The sequence below is a fragment of the Phoca vitulina genome, unplaced genomic scaffold (genome assembly GCF_004348235.1).
Source record: "Phoca vitulina isolate PV1807 unplaced genomic scaffold, GSC_HSeal_1.0 scaffold1, whole genome shotgun sequence".
Classification (NCBI taxonomy): domain Eukaryota; kingdom Metazoa; phylum Chordata; class Mammalia; order Carnivora; family Phocidae; genus Phoca; species Phoca vitulina.
In genome coordinates this window covers 30,434,655-30,462,414 of record NW_022589704.1, presented here as the reverse complement: position 1 = coordinate 30,462,414, position 27,760 = coordinate 30,434,655, and the positions used below count along the sequence as shown (strand labels likewise).

General features: G+C 38.8%; 1 protein-coding gene and 1 pseudogene across 1 annotated transcript in view; one reads left to right on the top strand and one right to left on the bottom strand.

Annotated features, from left to right (window-relative positions):
- Positions 1-27,760, top strand: part of PARD3B (par-3 family cell polarity regulator beta) — a 999,887-nt gene that overhangs the window by 536,877 nt on the left and 435,250 nt on the right. The window contains exons 6-10 of the mRNA XM_032403913.1: positions 4,014-4,100; positions 10,143-10,268; positions 12,634-12,992; positions 15,726-15,865; positions 16,975-17,103. Of these exons, the coding sequence (XP_032259804.1) occupies positions 4,014-4,100; positions 10,143-10,268; positions 12,634-12,992; positions 15,726-15,865; positions 16,975-17,103 (841 nt within the window). The remainder of the gene's footprint in view (positions 1-4,013; positions 4,101-10,142; positions 10,269-12,633; positions 12,993-15,725; positions 15,866-16,974; positions 17,104-27,760) is intronic.
- LOC116632206 lies at positions 25,108-25,869 on the bottom strand (annotated as a pseudogene).

Here is a 27,760-nt window from a genome sequence, read left to right as displayed (position 1 = left end):
CTGAGTTTAATAATCTCAGTATTAAAAATGCTGTCCATTTGCCTCGTGTGAGGAATTGGACCTGCAGCTGTCTGCAGCTCTTATATTCTGTCCCTCAGGCTTCATGTGTTTCTTCTGGATGGAGCCAAATGAAGCACTTGGCCATGGAGTTCCTGCAGAGTAGGTGTTCATGACAAGCTCACTTTTAACGTTTTATTCTGTACCTTCACCCCGAGTTTTGTCCTAAAATCTTAGATAGGTAGCAGCTGGTCCCAGGAATTATTTGAATCAGTGTTGTCAGTTGGATCTTAGGACATTAGCTTGAGTAGTACTGTTGGACCTAATGTTCTGTGACTGTCCGCTTTGGCTTTCCCGTTGTATAAAGTCAGCTGTTCTGATCTTAGTAACACTTTCAGCTTTTCTTTGTGTAGTTAAAGTATTTTCCTTTTACCCCACATTTCACTTTTTGTCTGTTTTTCACAAGTAGCTGCCGATCCCTTTTTCTTTCCACTGCTAGAATATCCTCTCCACCCGCTTCTCTAAATTTTCCATTCTCAATCTGCCTCCAAAACATAAATTAATGTGTGCATAGCCTGCTCACTGGTCGCTGAAACTTACTCTGCACTTGGACTAAACAAATGGCATTCATAGTGTATTTCCACATCTTAGTAAAATCTCACTTTATAAGTATTCAAATAATTGTGTCCAACACTACTTGTGTTTATCTTTCATATATATATATATATATATATATATATATATATATATATATATACACATACAGAGATTTCTACAGAATTTCATCAGGTATATGGAATGCAAAAGTTCTACCCCCCCCCTTTTAAAATAAGTAAAAATATACAGTCTATGAGGTTTCCTTTTTCAAAAGCTTTTCTTTCCGTCTTGAAATAATGAATAACATTTTATAAAGAACATGGTAAAACATAGCCTGTATAAAACTTGTAATATTTGGGGGCACCTGGGTGGCTCAGTCGTTAAGCGTCTGCCTTCGGCTCAGGTCATGATCCCACGGTCCTGGGATCGAGCCCCGCATTGGGCTCCCTGCTCCGCGGGAGGTCTGCTTCTCCCTCTCCCACTCCCCCTGCTTGTGTTCCCTCTCTCACTGTGTCTCTCTCTGTCAAATAAATAAATAAAATCTTTATAAAGAAAAATTTTGTAATGTTTGTCTATATTAAATAGATTTATTTCTCTGTAACTGCCTACATATTACAATCTACAAAATCAAAAATCTTTTACGCTTTTTTTCTGGGATAATATTTTTATGATAGTAATTTAGCATTTGTCACATGTCTTTCTAGCCAAAGAATTGTGACTGCCATGTATATAGATAGCATAAGAGTTTATTCTTTTTTTAAATTTTATTTTATTATGTTATGTTAGTCACCATACATTACAGCATTAGTTTTTGATGTAGTGTTCCATGATTCATTGTTCGCGTATAACACCCAGTGCTCCATTCAATATGTGCCCTCCTTAATACCCATCACCGGGCTAACCCATCCTCTAAAACCCTCACTTTGTTTCTCAGAGTCCATAGTCTCTCATAGTTCGTCTCCCCCTCTGATTCCCCCCCTTCATTTTTCCCTTTCTACTATCTTCTTCTTCTTCTTTTTTTTTTTTTTTTTTTTTTACCATATAATGTATTATTTGTTTCAGAGGTACAGGTCTGTGATTCATCAGTCTTACACAATTGACAGCGCTCATCATAGCACATACCCTCCCCAATGTCCATCACCCAGCCACCCCATCCCTCCCACCCCCACCACTCCAGCAACCCTCAGTTTGTTTCCTGATATTAAGAATTCCTCATATCAGTGAGATCATATGATACTTGCCTTTCTCTGACTGACTTATTCATAGTTTATTCTGAGGTCTTGAAAAAGAGAATCTTGTAAAGTATAAATGAACCTTTAAACTGCATCCCCAAGAAAGGTCGTAGTGTTTTGAAACAAGATTGATTGCTTTAACAAATTATAAGATTTACTTTATTAAGTGAGTGTAAAAATAAAAGATTGATAGTTCCTAAAGAGTATGTATCTGTATAATACATAGAATTTATTATGTTTTACAGGAAAGGTTTTGAGTTGGGTAAAGAAATATTTGCAAAATAGACCAAAAAAAAATTCCATAAAACCATCCTAAAAATTCTTAAGCTGAAATCTTGAACTCTATACTAAACACTTATCTTCCAAAATCCTCTGTATAATACATATGAGTGCTATCTATCAGCATGTGGATATTTAATGCATTTATTAGGAAAGATTTGTGTTATGCTCTAAGTGTAAAACTATAAAAATACATTGTAAAGGTAGAGATAACAAAGTTTTAATGATTAAACAAGATTTTCATCTTTGTTTTTAAAAGTCTTTAAAACTGTACCGTAACCCTAGAATGTAATGCTCTGGGTTTAGTCTTTCTCAAATAGCTACGAATGCACTATAAATCTGTTATTATATAAAAATTATTGCTTTGTGGTCCATTAAGAGCTATAAAACTTTCTCCACCCATCAGACAGTTTATATTCAGGATGTATAATGCATACCTATATATAGTATTTCATGTATATATATTCATATAATATCTGTATTCTCACACAGAAAGTGTCAAGAAGAATCTATTTTATCCCGTGATATTATCACTCTAAGATCTGTTTTATTTCTGACTTTTACCCCAGGCCTCTGATATAACCTGCTTGACTGAACAAGTTTTAAATATATCAGCAATATCTGAGCAAAACTCATTTGAAATTTATTATCAGATTTGAAATTCCATCATAGTTTACAAATGTTAGAAACTGCCATGCTCTTTTTTACAGTTCTTAATGATAATAAGTTTGCAATGAAAACACATTAAAAATAAGCCCAGTCCACTGATGAAAATATATTTGATGTATTTATTTTAGATTGCTGATAATTCAGAGAGTACTACATGCAGAGTGAATTCATCAGGCATTTTGCTTTCTTATGCTGTTCTCAACTTTCTAGCAAGGAGCCAAAATTTCACTGTTTTCAATTTGGAACAGAAAAGCATTTGTAGCAGCTGTAGTTCTTAATTTGACATCTAGTTTCAGGTCATTTTCATGTAAATAGGAAACAATAGAGACCTGCTTACAATTTCCATAACAGGGATGTTTGCTTCAACTTTATCATTTTTCCTCTGGAAATTTTATTTTCTCTCTGTGGGATTAAAGGAGCCAGTAATTGTTCATGGTTATTATTTTTCATCTTTATAAAAACTTGTTAGTTCCACTCTTTATTACTCAAAGTTTCCCAATATCTTGTATATTTCAGTCATACACACTATCCATTAATGTTTCTAGCTCATCCTTTCCTTAATCTGGAGTAGGTTAGGCGGGTCAGGCTTTCTATTTCTTTCTGTAATACATTTTCTCCAGGCTTTACAACTTCTTTTTCTACCTCTAAAAAAAAGAGGAGGTGAAAATTTAGAATTGTTCCATTGTATACAACCGATGGCTTATTGAAAGGCAAGTCTGAGTTCTGATTTATAATGCTCCGAACATGCCCATATGTATTACCAACTGGGGCTTCACTGTTGTAAAATGTAATTCTGTGCTTTTTCTAATAAATACGTATTTTATTTCAATTTTCCTGTTCTGAGCGGGGGGAAGCCTACTTTATTCTTAAGCATAGTTAAGCTTAGTTCCATGTATTTTATCATCTGCACAGTAATTGTCAAGTGTGTCTCAATGGGGAGAAATTTCATTTTTGTATATATCCTTTTAAATATGTTGATTTATGCAGATTAAGTTAAGTAGGAAGTTATTTTTGTGGGTCGTTATTTCCATTTGTTTCCCTTCTAGGGAAAAAAAATAAGAAATCAGTCTTTTAAACATTTTATTTCCTGGATCTTGTGAACATACCAGCAAATCATGCACTCATTTGATTTCATCTCTGCTGTTGAATTTATAGTAGTTGATATAATCCTAGGGGTTTTTTTTGTTTTTTTTTTTTTAAGCAGAGACTTATCTGTGCTCTTACTTTTTTCTGCCCCAGTGATATGACAAGAACAGTGGAGATTTCTGGGGAAGGAGGCCCCTTGGGAATACATGTAGTGCCCTTCTTTTCATCTCTGAGTGGAAGGTAAGATGTTTTCTTTATATCAGACGCTCATGCTAATGAAAAACTTGACTTCAGCTCATTTTCCCAAACATATTTCAGGAGAGGATTAAATGTGTATCTCTGTTATTCAGACAGACACCTCAGTATATACTTCTGCTGGCCACCTTAAGTGTTAGAAACAAAGTCATTTAGTGGGAAAGCAAAAGTATCAATCACAATTTCTGCATTTATAATTAATTATGAAGTATTGTCATTTTTTAAAAAAAGATTTGAGAGAGAGAGAGAACAAGCAGGGGAGGGAAAGTAGGAGAAGGAGCAGGAGGAAACAGATTCCCCATTGAGTGGCGAGCCAGACATGGGGCTCGATCTCACGACCCTGAGATCACGAGCTGAGCCGAAATCAAGAATTGGATACTTAACTGACTGAGCCACCCAGGCGCCCCTGAAGTATTTTCTTAAAGTGTTCTTGTCAGTGACATGTAGTAAACAGAATCCTTGAGAAGGATTTTAACATACTGTTAGACAAATATTACAACAGAATTTTTTAATGTTCCAAAATACACTTCAAAAAGTGAATATAGTAATCCAAACTGATATTTCCTGACTCTGCTCAGGTATATGAAACTTAGGATAATAAATATTCTAGCACTGTAAGTAGCTTTATCAGAAGCTATATGTTTTCATTATTTTAACTATAATAGTAAAATACCGTTGTGCTTTTTTTCCTAAAATAAAAGGTAATCAATTAAAAACAGTATACCACCTCCTTTTAAAATTTTAAAGACATTTTATTGCTAAATCCACAGTGACAAATGGTAATTTAGATGTCAGCATTTCTTGAAATTCATGTCCACCTAACTGGATATAAAAGTTGTTTTACTGTTGGAAATTAAAGTTTGTGCCTGAGAGTTAATATTAGTACTATTATAACAACTTTACAAAACTAGTATTAGATATTGTGTCACTGTTCAATAAGATGACTGCCTTCAGCACTAGATTGATACTGATAAGAGCTATCTTAAAAGGGCTTTTCTTTTTTTTTTTTAAGATTTTATTTATTTATTTGACAGATAGATAGAGAGCACAAGTAGGCAGAGAGGCAGACAGAGGGAGAGGGAGAAGCAGACTCTCCACTGAGCAGGGAGCCCGACGTGGGGCTCGATCCCAGGACCCTGGGATCATGACCTGAGCCAAAGGCAGCCGCTTAACCGACTGAGCCACCCAGGTGCCCCTTAAAAGGGCTTTTCTTAAAATCAGTTTCTCACTCATGATATGATTTTAATTAATTTGCTAGCTTTATTTTTCTTATATTAAGTGCATCACTGAAAATTTCAGGCAGAATACCTTATTTTAGCTTAAGAGATCAAAGTCCAGAAAAGCCCATTGATTTTTTTTTTCAAGGTCACACAAAATCCAGATCCAATCCCCCTTACTCCATTGCTCTTTCTAGAGCAAAAATTTCCCAAAGGTTGTATAGTACTAATTTACTGGTTTAGAATATTTATTCAATTCAGTCTGCTACATAGCGGGAAGAGCAGATTTAGTCATGATATTTTGGTTGGCATCATTTTCAGCAGGTAGCCATCTGCTACCTGTAATTGCAAAGTCATCACCTTTTTTTTACAAATAACATCTGATGCCAAGCTCTTGCTGGAATGAATGTTCTCTAAAAAGAAATGAACTGAAAAGCCAGTGGCTCTTATTGTTTCATTTCCTGTATGTGTTAATAAGCGTGTTTATAAATGTTATGGGTTATGGCCCAGGACAAGCTGAGGTTGTTTTTGATAGACAGGAAGAGTATTTACCCAGTTGTCATGAGAAATTCTAATGGCTTTTGGCAGAAGTGTACTGATAGAGCTTTGTGAAATACCAGAGTGGTTAAATTACCAGGCCCTTTAGTTTAATGAAGCCGGAATAGAACACAAGATCATCCCAATTTCCAAAACATGAAGAAATGTACAATGTGACAGTCGCCATACTTCATTTTCAATAGTTCGGAAAACAAGTTGACCCTGTAGACCAGAAAGCACCTTCTCTTACATCAAATGAGAGAAACACACTAAAATGTATTGATTTCTTCCCTTCTCCTTCCTGGTCCTGATTTCTAGCATAAGCCTTGAAGAATAGAAAAAATGTTAGACTTGGATTCAGAACAATTGGATTTGAATCTCAGTGTTCTCTTTTATAACGTTGAGCAAGTCCCCTAAACTTGCCTCTTGTGAATACCTACTTCACATCAAGTTTGTAGGGATTAAATGACATTAAAAATGTGAAAACTCCTTGTAAAGCACACAACGTATGAATGTGTAAATTTTCAGTATTATTAATATTATGGCTAAAACAAAAAAGCCTGGTTCAGAAATGAACTTTTATAAGTTCATGGTCAGCTGTTCAGTAACGTGATGAAATAGTGGTATAATTTTTTTTGCTATCCATTAGTATTATAGAAAGGAAATTTAATTAAAAAACATAAAAATAATATGGAAGTGGAGACATAAGCCAATAAAAGTTAAGAAGTAATGAGTACAGGCTGAAACAGCACACTTAACTCAACCCATGTGTTTAGATGCAACTGAGTATAGAGCGTGTCAGACAAGTGTCTGACTTCATAACGCCATATGGTTTCAGTGTGTAAGCACGGGGGTTTGGGGGGGGGTGAGTTAAGGTCATAGTGGTATACTTAGTTCTTAATTTCCTTCCATTTATTGGTTTGTGTCATTATTTTAAATTAGAATTTACATTTAATTCTTTACTAAGACTACTGTAATTGACTCTGCCTCCAATTTATATATATATATATATATATTTCTTTTTTTTTTTTTGGAAAAATACTGCCACACCTGTTGTTGAATAGGAAATGTAATCTCAGTTAGAACACCCTGACTACAATATAGTGGCTGCTGTACTAGTTAAGGCTTCAGTGGATTCATTAGGTACGACAGCATAGGGTGTTAAATGCCACTTGTATGGAGGCCCCTTGGCTTGTACAGTAAGAAACAAAACAAATATACAAAAAGCTGAGTTCCTGCAAGTAAAAAGCAATTTTATTTCATTGACTTTAAAAAAAAAAATTAAGGTACTTTTATTTTAGAATTAAAAGCATGAAATCTGTTTTTCAATAAAGATAGCATAATATACCTTAGTTTCCTAGTAAAGACAGCTAAATATGACAGAGAAGAAGGAACGGATGGGTGAGGAATGACACGTAATGTAAGGAGAGGCGATGTTTAGATAAAAATGCAAAGCTGGTAGAATGGCCAAGGCCTGTGATGGGAGAGCAGAAGGGGGTAAGGAGTGGGTGGGTTAGTGTCTACATGATTATTAGAAGAAAAAGAAGCAATTCTGTGGGGCAGTGGGTTTCAGCCTCCCTTATCACTGCTCATTAATGTGAATTAACTGGTTCCTCTGAGCCTGTAATTCCTCAACAGCATTAATCTTTAACTCCTAGGGCCTTGGTCCCAGACGAGACCGCTACCACAGCCCACCAGTTTGGGGCAGAGAGGAAAATGAGAGATTCTTTTCTGAGCCTTCTCATACTGGTCTGGATGAAATCAAACTGGAGAGAATCCATCCCTCTTTATGGAATAGAGAAGGCAGGAGTGGTTTGTTGCCAGGGACCAAACTAATAAAATCAGTCAGTTTTACATTTTACCAAAATTACCTCTGACACACGGGTTTTACAGTTGAGCTTATTCTGTCAATAAATTTTTCATGGAAAGTTAGGTTATTTAGATCAGTGAGGTTCACATAGCATACTCCAGCTGTAATATGCCAGCTAAATTGCAACCCAGTGGCCTGAAAGAATTAATTCATCTCCCAAAATGTGAAATTAAATCCTAGGGAGTAACATTACATGACTGATGATGTACTGAATTAAATTAAAGGAAGACTTGAATGCTTGTTAAAAAAATATCGCTTACATAAACTAGTTTATAACCACATGTGAGCCTCCTAATGGATCATATTATTGTGAATCCACCGTAACAAAAAAACCCAAAATGTGAACTCTTAGAGAGTTGTTTAATTTAGGAAAGAAACACTATTTTGTTCTATTTCTTCTTTCTCCTCTTCTTCTTCTTCTTTTGCATGTCCAATAGCTCAATTTTTAGTATTACGTTATGAGATTAAGGTAGGAATAGTATTTCAAAAATATTAATTTGAATCTCAGATCCTTTATGAAATAGTAGCTTTGGCCCCTTTTCTCTTCCACGCAGAATATGATCAATTTACTAACCTCTTATAGGCAAGGCAGCCGAACACTGCCCCACATGCTCATGCCTCTGACCCTGAGCCTTCCCTACCACAGGGGGCGTGACTCACTCTCTCCCGCATCAGCACACTGTATTCATCGGAGCAGAGACCTGAAGACCACCGCAGGTGCCCCTCCTCTTGCCATCTTCAGATGACAGGGGCTCATTAAATGAACACGGGCCATGGAGGCAGAGGCCCTACTGTGTGGCTTCTCCAAACAGGAAGACGGTTTTCTCCTCACTTTCATTAGAGACGGCCCTCTCTCTGTGGCTGACCCTGTAATCCACCTGTAAAATGCTCTCATATTTTATTCAGATCGGAGATTTAATACGAAGGGACTGTGTGATAGTGTAGGAGGCCCGTATGCAAAAAAGAATGACAAAGCAGAAAAACAAGAGGCTGAGGGGCAGGAGGTGGCTGTATCTCCCACGCCCAGCAGGTTCCTCTTGGAGGACGTATCTGTCTGTCGTATTCTAGGGGCACAGCTAGGACCCCTGACAAGCCACAAGAAGAAGGGAAGTCTCTCATATGAGAAATAGCTAAAATATGTACAAGTTTGGGGGCGCCTGGGTGGCTCAGTGAGTTAAGCGTCTGCCTTCGGCTCAGGTCATGATCTCAGGGTCCTGGAATCAAACCCCGCGTTGGGCTCCCTGCTCAGCGGGAGGCCTGCTTCTCCCTCTGCCACTCCCCCTGCTTGTGCTTTCTCTCTCTGTGTGTGTCAAATAAATAAATAAAATCTTTAAAATATATATATTATATATATATATATACAAGTTTGATTTCTTGGTATAGATACTACTAAAGTTTTTGGTGTAAATACTACTAAAATGCAACAGAATCACATGCACACACCAGGAATTTCATTATTGCTGTAGTCTTCCTTCTTGTGCCTTTTTTCTCAACTCCCCCTCTCCTGACTCTCAGTGGCAGCCACAAAGCACCAGGAGCCTCCGACTGTCCTCTCTGAATCTTGAGTCTTACTGGTTGAAATTGCAGACAGGTCTTCCCCACGCCCTGCCCCCATCATGTCTCTCTCTCCCTCAGAAGCAGTGAGTGGTAGGTATGCTGCTCTAGTCTGATTAGATAAAGTCCAGCAACTCATGTTCAAGGCCCCTCTGCGTGTCTCTGGCTTCCCCAGCCAGTGTGAGCTCCCCACACAGAGTTCAGCCTGCCCCCGTGTATATTCTCTCTCTCCTCCTATCCAAATCCTACTCATTCTTTGGATCCAGTGTACATCCCACTTTCTCCCATTCCTCCATCCTGAGCACTGGAAATGCCCCACATGTACTTGATTCAGGGGCACTAACTAAATGGGACGGAGCTGCCTTTTAAACTGAGCAATATGATCTGTGCTTAAGTATTTGCTTCTTAAAATGCAAATTACTGGAACATGTAGTAAGATTGCAAAAAACTCTGGTGAGTGTCTACTCCTCTTCCATCATTAAGCTTTAGGTTGTCTCGGGACCAACTCAAACCTATTACAGTCAGCCTGACACCCTTCTCCAAACCAGACACCTCTGGGTCCTCAACTCCATTGAGCTGTGGTGGCCTTTCCCAAGAATACCGCAGGCACGGCAATGGAGGCCTGGCTCATCGGTGTTTATGTGTGTCTGTCTTGAAGTTCTTTTTCTCTTTCACTGGATTTTTTTTTTTTTTTTACTAAGGATTTAAACAACAAACAGTTGCCTGAATATAAAGCATAATTTCTTTCATAAATAGAAACCAATACTTATTTCTGAATAGTTGCAAGTGGAGAAAAAAATAGCATATTATTATTCAGTAATTCTGTTTCAACCTAAATTTTGCATTTAGGATTCTAGGACTCTTCATCCGCGGCATTGAAGAAAATAGCAGGTCCAAGCGGGAGGGACTATTTCATGAAAATGAATGTATTGTAAAAATCAACAGCGTGGACCTTGTAGACAAAACCTTTGCTCAGTAAGCATTTTTTTTCATTGTTTTATTTACTGTATTGATTCCTAGCATACTTATAATCATTACTAAGCTCTTGATGATCAAAATTGTTGTTAGAATATCTGGTCAGTCCCCTTTGAATGACCCCAGGACATCCATTTTCAAAGGCATCTTAGGTGTTAGCATCCGCAAAGGTGGCCTGCACCTGTCTCTGGCGACCCCAAGAATAGGAAACCGAAGAATACAGCAAGCCTTCCCGCCTGGTTGTCTGTTTGGATCATCCATAGATGGGTTTGTTTTGCTTGGGCTGTGGGTCAGTTAGACTGGTATTTAACGACTCTTTTCACAGACTGTTAGTTCAGCTTATTAATTAACTAGCTTTGTGTCAGCAGTCTTCCTTAAACTAAATGTCTGTGAGAGATGTCTGTGAGGACTCACTGAGTAATAGAAACAAATAAAAAAAATTAAAATATTCTCCCTCAAGTAATCATTTTTCTGCATGTGCAGATGTTATGGGAATAGGTTCTTATAGCTAAGAATTAGAGTATGCAGCAGTCTGATGCATATTTTTTTAAATGTATGTTGGCATTGCAGTGGGGCTCTAGAACAAGGGAATCAATACTAATTAAGACTCCTTAGTAATGACCACCAGCTTCTCTTGTTTCTGACTCAAACAAGGCATCGTATATATTATCTGTAACCATTCTCTGTCGATATTTGTATGTTTGGTTTTTGGGGGGTGTGGGGGGGAGGGTGAATGGTTGTGGGTGAGAAGGGCTGTGGGCACTGGCTCCTTAAGTGTGGAAAGAAATTAAAACTGAAAAGTCTATTTCTTCAAATAATAATACCACTCTACTTTTTATGAGGACTTGATAGGTATGCAAGGTAGAAACTGAGGCTCATACAAATTCAGTTTGAAGGCAGTGTGGAGTAGAAACTGACTCCCAGGGGCGCCTGGGTGGCTCAGTTGGTTAAGCGGCTGCCTTCGGCTCAGGTCATGATCCCAGGGTCCTGGGATCGAGCCCCGCATCGGGCTCCTTGCTCAGCGGACAGCCTGCTTCTCCCTCTCCCTCTGCCTGCCTCTCTGCCTACTTGTGCTCTCTATCTCTCTGTCAAATAAATAAATAAAATCTTTAAAAAAAAAAAAAAAAAAGAAACTGACTCCTAGTCAGGGGACTGACCAGAGGAGTTGGGCTGCCTCTGTGGGATCTTCTTGCCCTTCCCCTACCAACATGGAGAGTAAGCAGTTCATTCAGTAAAGTTAGGGGTGGGGGGCGGGGCAGGGCAGATAGTAGTTGGAATTATGATTCGTTATTATTTGATGTGGCTGCTACTGACAGAGACCTAAAATAAAGGTACCTTAAACAAGATTAATATTTTCCCCCTAAAGACAAATAAGTGTGGAGGTGGCAGTCCCGAGGTGGTGTGGCAGCTCCACAAGCATCAGCAAACAGGGCATCTTCCCTCTTTCCGCTTTGCCATGCCTACTAAGTGGCTACTCTCTTTAAGTTGTGTCATGGTCACCAGGTAGCTGCTGGGGTTCTGAGTTTGGAGAAATAGGAGAAGAAAGAACTTTCTGGCTCCCAGCTTTCCTGTAGCCCTTCTATGTAAATCTCATTGGCTGGAAAGGCTGGGAAAGGTAGTTGTTTTACATAGTCATGAGGGGTAAGGATGGAGAGAAAGGGTAGTAGGAAATCTGAGGAAAAAAACCAAGCGCTAAGACAAAAAAGTAAAAAATACAGGTACTCTATAATAGAATAAAGGGAGGGTATATATTGGATTGATAATTCACTATGACATTGGGCACAGCCAATACACCAGATATTGTCATGAGGAAATGTTGGTGTCGGAATTGAAATGCTGGAATACAACCCATTTTAGAGAGGACCTGTACTTTAAAACAAAGCCCTAAAAGGGAACTAACTGATATTCTGATCAATACTACAAAAGGATTTTTTCCATCCAAAATTAAAGTTTGCTTTTATACTTACTTTAGTAATGACTTCTGGATGGATTTTCAGATTTAGAAATAAAAAAACTGTGGGTCATTGGACGAGTTAGCTAATCACTCTGAGCCTCAGTTTCCTCATTTTGCAAAATAAGAGTGAATTGTACTGACCTAAAATGAAATGAGAAGATTGAGGAAGTTGTTAAAAAATTCAAGGAGAGAATTCTGCGAGTCACTACTGCATGTGGAGCCCAGTGTCAGGGAGCCTGGTAGGCAAGTCATAAGTGGTAATTCGTATCTAGTTTGCAGTCATCCTGGTGGTAACAGTGACAGTTTTCCCGGTGCTTATGCTACTGTGCTGTTCCCGATGCCACGATGCGGGGCACTTTAGTGGCGTGCTAGAACATGCTATTGTTACATATTTACTGACTCTCTTTGAAGGGCTCAAGATGTCTTCCGTCAGGCGATGAAATCTCCCAGCGTGCTCCTCCATGTGCTTCCACCTCAAAACCGTGAACAGTATGAAAAATCAGTCATTGGACCACTTAACATTTTTGGTAACAACGATGGCGTTTTGAGAACAAAGCTGCCGCCTCCTGTCCACGGGATATCAGGAATAAAAAGCATAAATCTCACAGGAACAGGTAGTCCTGAAGAAGATGCATTGACCTCTCTGCAACAAAGCAAGAGCCCCCGGGTGCCAAGACTGGGTAGAAAGCCATCCTCTCCCTCCCTCTCCCCTCTCATGGGGTTTGGCAGCAAGAAGAATGCAAAGAAAATTAAGATTGACCTAAAGAAAGGTAATTATTAAATTATGCTTAATAGCATTCTATTATTGTAACATGTAAAATTGGTTAAGAGAAACGCATTAAGGCTAATTTTGTTAATTCTCCCTTCACTTAATTGTATCAAAGAATAGATTTAAGTAGGTAACTTAACTCTCTTGAAATTGTACTACTTTCTTATTCTTTTCTTCTGGAGAGTATAGATTATTTGAAACAAAAAAAAATGATAAAGACATGTTGGGAAATGGAAAGAACCGTTGCAAACTTGAGAGAAACACAGTACTAAAGAAGCACTGAAATTCATTTGAACCCTATTTTGAGCAAGATTAGTTATTTTTGTAGCACCCTTTAGGTCAAGTCCAAAAAGCACGTATATGTTTCTAGTTCTCTAAGCCAGTTTTAAACCGGCAAAACATTTAGTCCTCAAAAAGCAAACATGTGATAATTATAATTGATAATTATTATATATAATTATATAATTGAAATTTTGCTAATTCAACATTGCAAGCAATTTTTCAAAACATACTTAATTGCAAAAGCATGTATAACCTTGTCTTCATCTTTACCAATTTTCTATACATTTCAAACCCAGATCAATGAGACTAGGACATGTGTGTACATGCATATTTATGCAATATTATACATACATAAGCCTTTGTGTACTTCTGTGCTTTTGTTTATTTGTAACCTCCTGATAATCCCTTCCCCCACTTCAACCTTCTGCACTCTGACGTGATCTTCAAGACTTGAATTTTTGTCTGAGTTAATACAGAATTTAATGATCACAAGGTAGTTTTAAAATGCTTATGAACATATATAAAAAACAAGTAACATGCACCTTTAATTAGAGTATAGTGGTTATTCTGAAAGATCCTCTGGTCAGAGTTTTCTCCCCCTTAAGAATTCTATACTGACTAGGAGACACAAATTCACCTGTGTGCTTAAAAATTAGGCTTTTTTTTTTTCTTTTGAAAGATTTATTTATTTATTTGAGAGAGTGAGTGAGCATGCTCATGTTCGTGCACAAGCAGGGGGAGGGGCAGAGGGAGAGAGAAAGAATCTATAAGCAGACTCCCCACTGAGCACAGAGCCTGATGTGGGGCTCAATCCCAGGTCCCTGAGATCATGCCCTGAGCTCACTTAACCAACTGAGCCACCCACACGCCACTAGGCTTTTTATGTAAATGTATCAGTTATATTTTTTGTACAAATTATCCAGCTACCTATAAGACATAGGGTTGAGTGCTTTGAGGATAGATAAATCAGACACAGAAGGTAACCCTAAGAATGCATCAGAAAGGGGGCGGCCTGGGTGGCTCAGTTGTTTGGGTGTCTGACTCTTGATTTCAGCTCAGGTCATGGTCTCCGGGTTGTGGGGTGGAACCTTGCATCGGACTCCACGCTCAGCGGGGAGTTTGCTTGGGATTCTCTCTCTCCCTCACCCGCTGCCCCCCCCACCTCTCTCTCTTAAAATAAATAAATCTTAAAAAAAAAAAAAATCCATCAGAAAGCCTTGAATGCAAAAATAAAGAATATGCCATCACAGCTGTACTTTGGGAAGATTAATCTGACAGCAAAAAGGTGTACCAAAGAAGAGATCAAACAACAAAGGATCAGTAAAGGATACGTTGCATCTGTCTAAATATAATATGTATGCCTTGCCTGCTGACTAGATATAGGAGGAGAGAGAAGGAGTTGCAGGTCGCTCGTTCAATGGAGATACAATTACTAAAAATTAGAATTTTTTGTAGATGAGTATATGTGAAAAGACCAGGATCTGAATTGGAGAAGGAGATTCATAGTGTAGTTTGAAATGCTGGTAAAAGTGTGTGCATGGTCCTAACGAGGAAGCTGACACCAGAGAGAGTAGGGCCAAAGAGATTTAGGTGTCATCCATAGGAAGATGGCAGTTGGAGCCAGGAACTGGCCAAGGCAGAGAATCTAGAGAACAAATTGTTCTAGGGCAGATCCTTGGGGAATATCTTTGTTCATGTGGGAGAACAGTGAGTAGGAGAAGAGTGGTAGACATGATGTGATCAGAGAGGTAAGAAAATAATCAGAAAATGAAGACATGAAAACCAAAGAAGGGGCCATTAATTTCAAGAGAACAATTGGTGAGAAGTGTCAAAGCTAGTGAAAGGGACAGATCAGAAAAGGAAAAATTAGTGGATGTGGTCATGGGTAGGTCATTGGTGGTGGAAGACTGAAGAAGTAAGATTGAAGTAAGGATTCTTTAGGGCAGAGATCTTTGAGCATACCTTCAGATAAAGGGAAAACCACACACCGGGAGAGAGAGAGAGATACTGAGATGCAGGAGAGTGGGACAGCAAGAGTGAGGGAGGGAGCAAGGGAATGTAGCACAGGAGGAAATTGAGGCCCAAGTCGGGGGAGCTGCAGGGTGGCTAGCTGAGTGAGTGCCTGACAAAACTCATGTCAGATGGCCTTTGGCTGCTCATGATTTACCGAGAAATCAATCTCCTGGGTTTATGGATAACATGTGGCATTTCTTCTGGGGCCTCAATAAACTAAAGTGTCACACATCTGCATTGGGCCCTAAATTCACTTTGAAACCATCATGGCCTGTCAGGAACTATAATCTGTATTTGCAACCAGAACAACTGAAGTGAATATAAAATATTTGCTGGAATGTAAATATTTTACTTATTCTACATTAGTCTAAATTAGGTAGACTTGACTGGAAGGTTTCTACTTAAGGTGATCATGTATTTTCCCGGTCTTACACACTAGGCCCTGAAGGACTGGGTTTCACTGTGGTTACCAGAGACTCTTCCATACATGGGCCTGGTCCCATTTTTGTAAAAAACATTTTACCAAAGGGAGCAGCAATAAAAGATGGCCGCCTACAATCAGGGGACAGAATTTTGGAGGTAAGAATTGGAATTAATATCTTCAATAAAATATCCTTGGTATTTAAATAAATATGTTAATATTTATATTTTGAATATAATATGTTGAAGATTATCACTTGTAGACAAGATAAGGACTTTAATTATAAAAAAAAAAAACGTTAATGGGAAGCCTAACTTCTAAGTTCCCCATAAGGCCAGCAATATAAGGACAAGTAACACTGCAAACTTTTCCCTGTCTTCTCTGTCTTACTTCCACCTCTTAGGGTCCCTGTGGAATTTGGATCAAATCTAGGAGTTCATCATAAATGCAGTTAGGGCTAAGAATTTCAGAGTGATAGCCAAACTCTGGTAACAGTTTCTTTAAACTTTTCATAGGGCTGGGCCTGTCTGTCTCAGGTTGATCTATGCCTATAAAGAAGTATTTGGAACTACCCAAAGCGAGAGGCTTTTCCCCCCATGTATTTTTGTTTGGTAGCATTGTCTTCTTGGCTAAATATATATTATCAACTTACCTTTCAAGAAATCTTCCTCACTGAAACTGGCTGGTACTATTTAACTTTCTCATGGCATGGAAGCAACACTATACATTTTTATATAATTCTAGATTATGGAAGAGGATGTATCAAATGACTAATATAGCTCCAAATTATAATTTCTAATAATCTATGATAACCAGGAGGCTATAACTTTCTAAACATGAAGAACACTGTTTAATTATAACAAAAGACTTTGGCTGCCAAAGGAATTTGCCATGTGATTATGGTCCATTTTTTGTTTTTTTGTGTTAGGCAGAAAATGTGGCCAGTTCAGCATCTGAAATCCACTTCTTTTTAAGGAATTATTTTCTGCTGTCAGTTTGATGTCCCCCTCATAAGAATGTGATATCTTAGGAGAAACTGCTTATACTTATTACTGAGGATCTGAAATGATCTAGCACCATAATAATGATGGCCAGTGTAGTACTGGTCCTTTGAACATAGTTGGTTTCAACTATGTTGTGTTCAGTTTTCATCTTTTCAGAGCTTTATTCATTGTAGGAGCCCACTTGCTACTTACTTTCAGCAACCAATTAGCATAGAAAGAAGATGGAGAGTGTTGTAATCTGTTCGTATGATGGCATCCGTTAGGTAAATGGCAGAGATGTCACTGGGCGAACTCAGGAAGAGCTTGTGGCCATGCTGAGGAGCACCAAGCAAGGAGAGACCGCGTCGCTGGTCGTCGCCCGTCAAGAAGGAACTTTTCTTCCCCGAGAGCTGGTAATGTTCAGGTCACAGTCTCACTGAATCTTCAATGCAGAGTTTTTAATATACTCAGTGAATTCATAGTAGCTGAGAGATGAGTTCTAAGGCACAGGTTTCGTTTGTAACAAGAACTGAATCACACTAAGAGGTTTTTTTTGGTCCCATTTGGGGGTGTCATGGCTTTACGGTATTAATGCGGTGAGTTGGACACATGCCACCAGTGCTTCCGGGATACAGATTCAAGCACCCTTTTAAGGAAGCAATTTAACAATATTCAACTAAATAAAATATACTTTGAGTGTGATGCTACATGTTAGCTTTATGCAAAACACAGTCAGCAAAAATGGTCGTTCACCACCTTAATGCAGTTTGCAGTCTAAAAGGAAATAAAATATAACCAAGTCTTCAAAATGGTGATGAAGGTGATGAAAAAGAACTGCAGGGTGCTATAGGAACATGTCACAAGGGCATTTAACCTAGTCATGAGGGCCGGGAACGGTACCCTGAGGAAGAGAGTTTCGAAAGTCTTGTGAAAATGTATGTTCTTTGACCTAGTAACTGTACTTCTAGTAATCTGTCCTAAACTGATCATCAAAGATGTGGAAAAAATTCATGTACATTGATTTTTTTTTTCTCGAGTCCTATTTATTTTAGTGATCTATTGGGCACTGTACAACTGTAAGGTATTAGTTAGATAAATAAATAGATAGCTCTCCAAGGAAATGTAATAGTTACTTAAAATGGTCTTGGGGATGAACTGATAATAACATGAGAAAAAGGTTCATAGAGCATTAAGAAAAAAAGTAGTGTATAAAATGATACAGGCAGCATGATCAGATTACATTAAAATATCTTAAAAACAAACAAAGAACCGGCAGGAGATGCACCCAGAAGGTTGGGATTATGAGACATTTTAATTTTCTCATTTTTAAAATAATGAACACCTATTATTTTATTATTGACATGTATTTAAGAAGGCTATAGAAAAATTCAAAGGACTTTTATGGCTAATAACAAAAAGGATTTTTAATTACCCCTTTTTAAAAATTTTATTTCTTTTGAATCTATATAAGAAATGACAAAGGTACATATAGGTAATCAGGTAGGTACCCCAGAGTTAGATCATCAGAACCAGTGAGGGTTAGTTGAGAAAACGGACTGTAGTTAGCTTGAAAAAGAGAAAGTTTAGGACACAATTTTATTGCTATCAAGTAATAAGGAGTTTTTGTATGGATCAAAAAAGTAGACTTAATATATTTCTTCAGGTAGTTTCTATCCATTAGTGTACTTATGTATTAATCTGACTAACAATTTACTAAGTACAGGCTGTGCATTAAGTTGGAGGTTCTGGGGATACAAAAATAATTAAGACTCATTTCCTGCCCTCCTTGAGCTGCTACCAGAACAAATATTTGGAAGTGATAATGTTACAAGTTACAATAGTTTCTAACTGTTGGAGCTGTCCAAGAAGAAAACGGGCAACTTAGAATGTTGGAACAGAGCCAACCTCACCATCTGTCAGAGATGCTCTAGAAAAAATTCTCCCATTGATAAGGTGATAAGACTAGATAAATTCTAAGATATCTACTGTAAGCCTAATATTCTGTTATCTATGCTTATATTCATGTTTGAATATACAACCTTCCTGAAACACCTCTGTCATTTATTAATGCTCCAATCCTGACCAAAGGACCCCCTTCCCACCACGTTTCTGGTCCTTCCTTCTCCTTCCCATCATCTTGTCCATTTTTCCCCTTGCCCTATTGAATGCTCTGGGAAGATCTGCAGTAAAACAGGGAAGGGAAGAAGATTAGGTGGTATGAGCTGTAAAGACTATACTCCTCGCCTGCTTTCCTCCACTGGACTCCTCCATTGCCAGCCATTTTGGAAGGCAGAATCTTGAATTTCCTTCTCATTTCCTCACTTAAGCTCCTTACTCTTCCTAAAAAGAAATGCTGCAGAAACTTAGAGTCCAGATTTTTTTTCCTGAAATGCAGATGGATTTTTCTTTCAATCCTTTATTTATCCAAACACCTTGGTCTTTCTCTACAGGGGTCACAGTGAGAAGAAATAATTAGAAAGAGGCAGCCTGTACATATGACAGGAAGCCCTTCACTTCTTGTCCAACTTTTCGGTTGCTAAAGATAAAACTCTTAGAAAACTTTGGAGGAACTATGTGCTTGTGTCAGGGATAGGAGAACAAGGAAAGAAGTTTTTGTGTTTTTAATTTTATTTTATTATGTTATGTTAAGCACCATACATTACATCATTAGTTTTTGATGTAGTGTTCCATGATTCATTGTTTGTGTATAACACCCAGTGCTCCATGCAGAACGTGCCCTCTTTAATACCCATCACCAGGCTAACCCATCCACTCACCCCTCTCCCCTCTAGAACCCTCAGTTTGTTTCTCAGAGTCCATAGTCTCTCATGGTTCATCTCCCCTACGATTTCCCCCCCTTCATTTTTCCCTTCCTACTATCTTCTTCTTTTTTTTTAAAACATATAATGTATTATTTGTTTCAGAAGTACAGGTCTGTGATTCAACAGTCTTACACAATTCACAGTGCTCACCATAGCACATACCCTCCCCAATGTCTATCACCCAGCCACCCCATCCCTCCCACCCCCCACCACTCCAGCAACCCTCAGTTTGTTTCCTGAGATTAAGAATAAGGAAAGAAGTTTTGACTGTGTATTCTGTTGAACTGTGGTCCTGGAATGAGTGAAACCCTGCCTAGAAACAGAAACATTCCATGGGTGCCTGGGTGGCTCAATCAGTTAAGCGTCTCCCTTCAGCTCAGGTCATGATCCCAGGATCCTGGGATTGAGCTGCTATGGGGGGCTTCCTGCTCAGCAGGAAGTCTGTTTCTCCCTCTCCCTGTGCCCGCACCCCGCGCCCCCCCCCCCCCCCCCCCTGCCACCCCTCTTCTTTTTCTCTCTCTCAAACATATAATGAAAAAAAAAAAAATTTTTAAAAAAAAAAAAAAAAAAAAAAGGAAGAGAAAGGAACATTCTAGCCAATAAAAGAACCTAATAACAGAGCTCCAGCTGAGAACTCATATACCCTCATGAGGCCTCAGTTTCCCATCTAATAGTTCTTTTTACCCCTTTCCCTGTGTCTTCTAGAATTCATGTGTGTGTGTGTGTGTGTCTTCTAGAATTCTTAACTTCACAGCTATTCCTTTGTTCTAGAAGCTCCCCCCCCCCCCACCCCCGGGTAAGGGGGAGAGGGATGTGACTTTACCCTGGTTGAAATTCTGAATGCATTCTCAATCACAGACAGTTGCAGCTGGAAGTTAATGAATGTAAAAATAGAATTTTCAAAGTAAAGGGGGCTGAAAGAATCAGTATGTCCAAATCTAATTTGCAGATGAGAAAAGAGGTTCAGTGTGGTGAAATAACCTGTTGATGGTCCTGCGTTGCTCAGGAACTGGAGGCATCGGTTTCTTAACACTTTGTGCATTATCTCTGGAGTTCAACTCTGGAAGTTCCGCATCACACAATGTTTCTGTGTGATCTAGAGAAGCTCACAAAATCATTCTAAGGCTCATTTGACTCATCTTTATCATAAGGTTGTTGCGAAGATTAAAAGAGATCATATATGCAAAGCTCTTGGCATAGTTCCTGGCCAATTGTAAGTTCTCAATGTATGTCACCTATAATTATTCTAGTCCCTTGCCACCTCTGTAGTATTAAATACAATAAAAGCACAGTACTAAACTTCAGCTACCTTGTAGGGAAAATAGATCTATTCAGGCTTGCCTGGGACTGACTAACCATTATTTTGACCATTGATTTTTTTAATTATTATTTTAAAATACATACTGGTGTCCAAAATACTGAATTACAAAATAGAGAAAAAATTTTTTTTGGTTTGAAACTAAATCCATAAGCCAGGCAGCTTGTGTGTATTAGTTCACTCTCATTTAGTAGAATTTAGTGAAATTTGATTTCTATCCCAGAAAGTGACATCATAGGCCAAGCCCCCCAGGGAGCATATTAAATTAATTGTGCAACTGTGAGATTATGAGTGCCAATAAATTATTTGTTCTCATTGTTTTTAGTTTTATACCAAATTTGGAAGTCATGTGGTTAGTATCCCTTCTCCTAGAATTCTCTGGCAAACAGTCTAGACTCTTTAAAAAACATTTGACTTCTAATTATCTAAATATGTGGAATATTCTTTGTAACCACAGCAAAGCAAGGCCTTTGAGGATTACAAGCACCAAAGTAATGTGGACCCAGAATCCTTGTTTTGAGGAAATATGGAATAGTCTTCTTTGTCCAGCCCAAATGCCTTCCTTGAGTGCTAAGTGGCAAGAACCATACAGGAAGTTTAAAGAGAGGTCACGTTTGGCACGCACAGCACTGTTTCTCTGTGAATCACTTCATAGGGTGACATGCACAGGACTATTTGAAAGAACAGAAAGAAGAACAGTGTGCTATGTGACGCACTCTGTATTTTTCTTTCAAAAAAAATGAAGGTGTCACCACTTTGGTCTCTCCTCCCTTATCGTGACTGAGGCACACACTTAACTTCCATTGAAAATCTGGCAGGATGAAGGAAGGACAAGCACTTCCTGCTTTTGTCTTGTTCTATCTCCTTTGAAGAAAACAAACCGTGTTTATTGTTTTCCTGTTCTGAGAAACTGTCCTCTCCCTTCTCTCAAGCCTTGCTGTTTCAGGAGCTGGATCCCCTCTGAATGGCACTGCTCTGCCTGGTTTCCGACAGTTAAATCTTCCTTACTTCCTCCTTATCTTCGCTCCTTGTAAAGTCTTAACACTTAGAGCCCAGGGAGCATGTGGTCAGCAGTTATACAGGAAGTCCCAATATAGGATGGTCTTTCTCGGATGTGACCCTCTGTCATTGCAGAGGCCTGAGCGCCCATTTCCTGGTTATTTCTCCTGACCTGCCATGGGAGGGCTGGGCTGACTTCTTTCCATGTCCTTCCTCCCGAGCAACTGGTTAGTATCACAAATGCAGCGGTGCATTTAGCCAACCTTCATTCCATCGGCGGCAGGCTGGGATGAACATCAAATGAGAGGAATTCATGTACTAGCATCACAACTGTTTAAGCTCTTTCTAGTATCTTTACCAAAGGAACTGTGTTTCAAAGGCAATCTTTCCAGAATCCCAAGCTGGAAGACGCTTTGATGTCTTCACCCCCTGACTGGGTGAGAGTTTATTAAAGAGGTGTTCACATAAGGAACGTTTTTGCAAAAGGGACTTTGAGGTTAGTGTTGGTAATAGAATCCCAAGGTGAAAGTGCTGTGTCTGCGTCTGCACTTGAAATGAACACCGTGCTCCGTAATCAGCGCTTTGTTTGGCGTGTGTTCTGTGAGAGACACGCTCTACGACTTCTCTCCCATCCCTGGCACCCCAAATTCTTGTGTTCTTATGCAAAGTGTCAGTTTAGGAAAGATCATGAAAAACTTAAGGTTTCCTATTGATGTGCTGCCTTTATTTTTTTGAGAGCTTCAGAGCGAGAGCAAGCGAGAGAGACTGTGTTTGTCATGTAGGTGCCTATACGTGCGCACATGTGTGTCTTCTTTCATTTACTGGGAGAAACAAACATGGTGCCATTCCTTTGTTAACCTCTTTAATGTTTCATGTTCTGACCTGCTGCCTTATCTTTAAATTATCCTGCAAATCACAGCAACCCCTGGTGGGTAAAGCGAGCTGAGAACATTTCAAATGTATTTATAATTTCTACCTGCCAAGTTTGCCTGTATTAAATGCCGGCCTCTGTAAGTGGGATTAACTGTATTTCAAGCAAGCAAGTTTCTGCTGCCTGGCATGACTGAGATCCAAAAGCTAGCCAGCCATGTTTGTCATGCCGATGTGACTTTCACTTAAGAATATTGCTTTCGCTGAGGAAAAAAAAAATGCTCCCCACACACATGTGTGTGGACGCTCCCCGAATAGCTGCTGAGCTTAGTGTGGTCCAGGACCACCATATTTACCAATCCCTGTGACTGCCTTTGCAAATGACATGTGGCTCCTCTTCCTTTACTGTTTATCTTCTTAGGAAGTGAAAAATTCATACCTTCAAATGTCAAATTATTTAATATCATAAATCATGCAAGAATTTTCATTTGAAATCTTAGATGAACCTCATTTAACTGATATATTATTTTATTCCCTTTGGCTATTAGATTCAAATGATTCCATGCTTAATTAACCAAGGTACTTAAGGAAGAATGAATATTATAGCAGCTATTTGTGGATAAGTAGCAGAAATTGAAGGATGATTTCAGAATGATTTGTCTACCTAAACCAAAGTGCAGGAGTTACGTTTTGGAATTTAAATAATTATTCAGAAATCAAAACGCAGCTATATTTTATGAATTCTCCAAATAACACAGTTCTTGTGACTTAAGATGGAATCCTTGCTAAAATATAGTCTCCATTTCTCCTTCTCTCTACCATATTTTTCCCCATTTAGTGCAATTCCATTCAAGCAGTATTCATCTAATCCTAGTCAAGGTTCTGCAACATGAACTTCAGAGATGAATAAGATGTGTTCGTGTCCTCAAGGAGCTTCTAGCCTATAAAGAAGAGTATGAGTTGGTCAAATTATTCATTGAAGTGTTATGGGGATTCAAAGTTGGGGGACCAAGAAAACCTTTAAGATCATGATAGTGTTTGAGAAAGGTCTTGATCTTGATTGAGTAGGATTTCAAAATGCAGAGATACAGGGGGGAAGGAAACAGCATCTTCAAGTACTCTGAGATTAGAAAACATAAAACACATCAGGGAGATAGTAGGCAGCCCAACTCGATGGCTTACTGAGCAAGGGCTAACATGAGAAATAGTGTTGTTTGGAATAAATTGGAAGAGGTGAAAAGACGTTCACCTATCTGCTAAGAGCTTATTGTATTTGGCTATAATGTAATCATTAGGAGCCTGGGATCTGGGATCAGTCAGACCTGGGTTGAATCCTGGCTCTACCACCTATTGGCTGAATGGTCTTGATTAAGTTACTTTCCTGAGCCACCACCCCCACCCACAGCCCTGTTCCTCACCTCTAACTCAGGGATCAGAGTATTATCTACCTAAGAGACTGTCAGCATTAGAGATGTGTATAAAGTACTTAGAATAGGGCACATAGAATGTGAATCCTTGTTTTGCAATCTTACTCAACCTCTCTGTGTCTCAGTTTCCTCATTTGTCAAATGAGGAAAATAACAGCACCTATCTTGTAGGGTTGTGAGAATTAGCTGAGCACAGATGCTACTACACAGTGAGTGTCAAATAATATTATCTTCTGTTGTTATTTCCTGTGCCTGGTGCACACTGTATGTTCAGTAAGTATTTGTTGACTGAATAAATGAAAGCTACACATTATTAAAGCAGATGATATAGAAGGCTGGAAAGGGTATTGCTAAAGGCGCTGTGGCTCCTACTTTATGTCTAATCTGTATCTAATGCATTATCCTTCCTGATACCATTACTTTAAACCAAATAAAAATAATATGCATAGATTTCCTCAAATTTCAGAGCATTAGCAATCTCTCGTTATCACTACACAAGACAGTGAGGGTAGGGATAGTACTGAGAGAATGTAAATCAGGGGCACCTGGGTGTGTCGGTGGGTTAAGCATCCAGCTCTTAATTTCCACTCAGGTTATGATCTCAGGGTTAGGAGATTGAGTCCCGCGTTGGGCTCATACGCTGGGTATGGAGCCTCCTTAAGATTCTCTCCCTTTCCTTTCTTCTCTCCCCCCCTAAACAAAAATCTAGAATATAAATGACAATTTAGGTAGTTTAAATTATCTGAATACATTTGCATAATCTAGTTGTACAGTTTACTTGTAAAGACATAGACAAACAATAAGTATCATTGCCTAATATTTTAAAATATTATTTCTTAAAATATTAAAAGTATTTTCAAGTATTTTTGTAGAAAAAGACTGAAAAGATTTAATAATCAACTCCCAAATTTTATGCTTATTTTTCCGATCTCTATCAGTTTCCTGACATAGCTAACATAAGCAGGTGAATCTTTTCAGTAAATTGAGCAGTTGGAGACTCAAGCAAAAACCCAAGTCAAGACTCAAATGTCTTGAGGAACTCTGGCAAGTTACATATATCCCATGTTGCTCTTGGTTTCCCACCTCTTCTTTGCTTCAAACCCCCATGCAAGTTTCTTCTTTTTTTCGGGCAACCTGTGAATTTTCAGCATCCTTTTTGGCTTTTACAAAGTTGTGGCAGGCAACCATCTTGGCAATTTTTACACCAAGCTCTCTAGCTGGTTGCTGAGTTCCTCAGCCTTCTCAGTGTTCACTCTTCCACAGCCTGGTCTATGCTCTTTTCAAGGCCCGACTTGTCAATTTTTTTCTTTTAACAGGGGGGTCAAACCTATCATTGAATCCAAAATACTGAGTAAGCTCCTTCCACTGGGTTTCACTTGAGGTCTGTTCACTATGAGAATCTTCTTCATTCTTCAATTTACCTTTCCTGGAGTGTTTTCTTTTTTTCCCTCTGATTCCTGAAGTTGAGGTTTTCTGTTCAGAATGTTTTTTATGCAATTCTTGAAATTTATGCTACATATTTAAGGGAATTCCAGAGGGGCATTCTTCATATGCACTTACATTTGCCTCTACTCCAGGCTTTGGTCCCTCAGTTGGGAAATCTGAGATCTCTGTTTCTGTAATGGCCCCATCTTCTTTATATTCCTGTAAGTTAAGTCCAGAGTTCTCTAATGGGGCTTCATCTTCAGAATTCAACTCAATATCACTTTCATTTAGGCCGGGAGGTAGCAACCCACTCCACATCTTTTCTTCTGTCAGGAGCCAGCTGCCCGGCAGCCATCTTAAGACCCTGCCAACCTGAAGTATTTTTTTAAGTGCTTCAATCTCAGTTGAAGTGGCTCTCAAAGTGTGGTCTCGGATCAGCAGAATACCATTACCTCAAAATTTGTCACACGTGCAAATTCTCAGGCTCCTTTCAGACCTGAAGAATCAGAAACTCTAGGGTTAGAGCTAAAGATATATTTTTAACAAGCCCTCCAGATAGTTCTGATGCTTACTCAAGTTTGAGAACCATTGGAATAGTGGTTTTGTTATAAAGGGCATAAAGGCCTATAGGATAACTTAGTGACTATACCTGACTAATTCCAATAACCAAATTTTCAACTTTTTCTATTCTGCAACAATTTTTTGCTCTGGAAGAAATATCCTGTGAAAATTTGAATACCAATTGAGTTGCGTCTCTGGTCATGTGCCTCTCATTTTGGCAAAGGGCCAGTGCTGAGCACAATCCAGTTACTCAACTCAATTACTCCTGATTCATTTAGGCAAACTCAATTGTACTTGACTTTTTCAGGCCCGACTTGATTGTGCTTTTAAATTCCCACACTCAATTTGATTGTGCTCAAAATTTGTTGTATGCCACCTTGTAACTTGTAGATTTAAGCACATACCAAAGAGAGGTGCTTCTAGGGCAGTTTTGAAGATTGGGTTATTGGTATTTGTTGGCACTTACACCTCTGTCCCTTCTCCCTTCCTCTCTGTCCCCAAGATGGGATGCTATAGGGTGAGATATGCTCCATTGGCCCCTTACATGGACCATATTCTACCCCCCCCATCCTGCTATGGTTGAACTCATGGCAAAGATTTCAAAGATCCTAAGAAGATGATCCTCATTTACTATCACAAAGCAACTATGTTTAGCTATTCCTATCTTAAAAATGGGGAAAATGAGACACGGAGACAAACTTTACCAAACTTTACATTGTTTGTCAAAATCAGGATTTTTTTTTTAAGATTTCTACCTCACTGGGCTGCGCATCACACCTTCTTTCAGTTGTGCTGTGTGCTAAGTGACTAAGTCCTTCTTTGCCAAGTTTTTGAATGCATTCAATAACCCACAAGGCCGAGGGACTCGTAGTCATTTGCTACTCCCTGGGAAGTACTTCTACCTGAAAGAATTTTACTGAACACTTGTCAGCAAAATCTAGTCTTGATAAAATAGATGATGATAAATGCTCTGGTTCAGCATTATTAAAACAGATGGAGGAAGTGCTGGTCATTTTGCCTGGTTGTATGGCTTCCAGGTGTCAGAATGAAAATAATGACTTTTATCACAAGACTGGTTTTGTTGGGAGATTGGAAGGTAGTGGAAGAAGAAGTGTTCTATGCTGAAAAGAGGCTCTCATGAAATTTCAGAGGACTGGGGCCTAGTTACATTCTCCTGCAGCGTTAAGGCTGAGGGTCATGAGATTCGGCTGTCCTCTTGTGGTACAAGACGTATGTCTTATTAGTGGCCCCTGTGGCCATGGTTAGGCTTCTGGAGGTTCGATTAAAAAGAAGAATTTTCTAAACATACATGTTTAAACAGCTCAGAAAAAGCAAGATTGTAACCAACCACAGTTAGCCAAATGTTTCCAATAATTCATGCCAGGTGTTGATAGGGAGCAGCTGGGTAAGAAGGTGGTTACGAAACTCGGGGGATGACCTTGATTTGCTTAATTACCTCTCTGCCTGTGATCTGTACGTTTGCTAAGGTACATTTGGTGTAAGATAAGGAAATGCGTTCATTTTGTAATGGATATTTAAAGATTTGGGGGGGGAGAAGTATAGCCTTAATTGATCGTGGTTAGCTAAATACCGTAGTCGTGAAACTGCCACTACGGTCCATCTCATTTTGAAAGTGTACTTAAAGGTT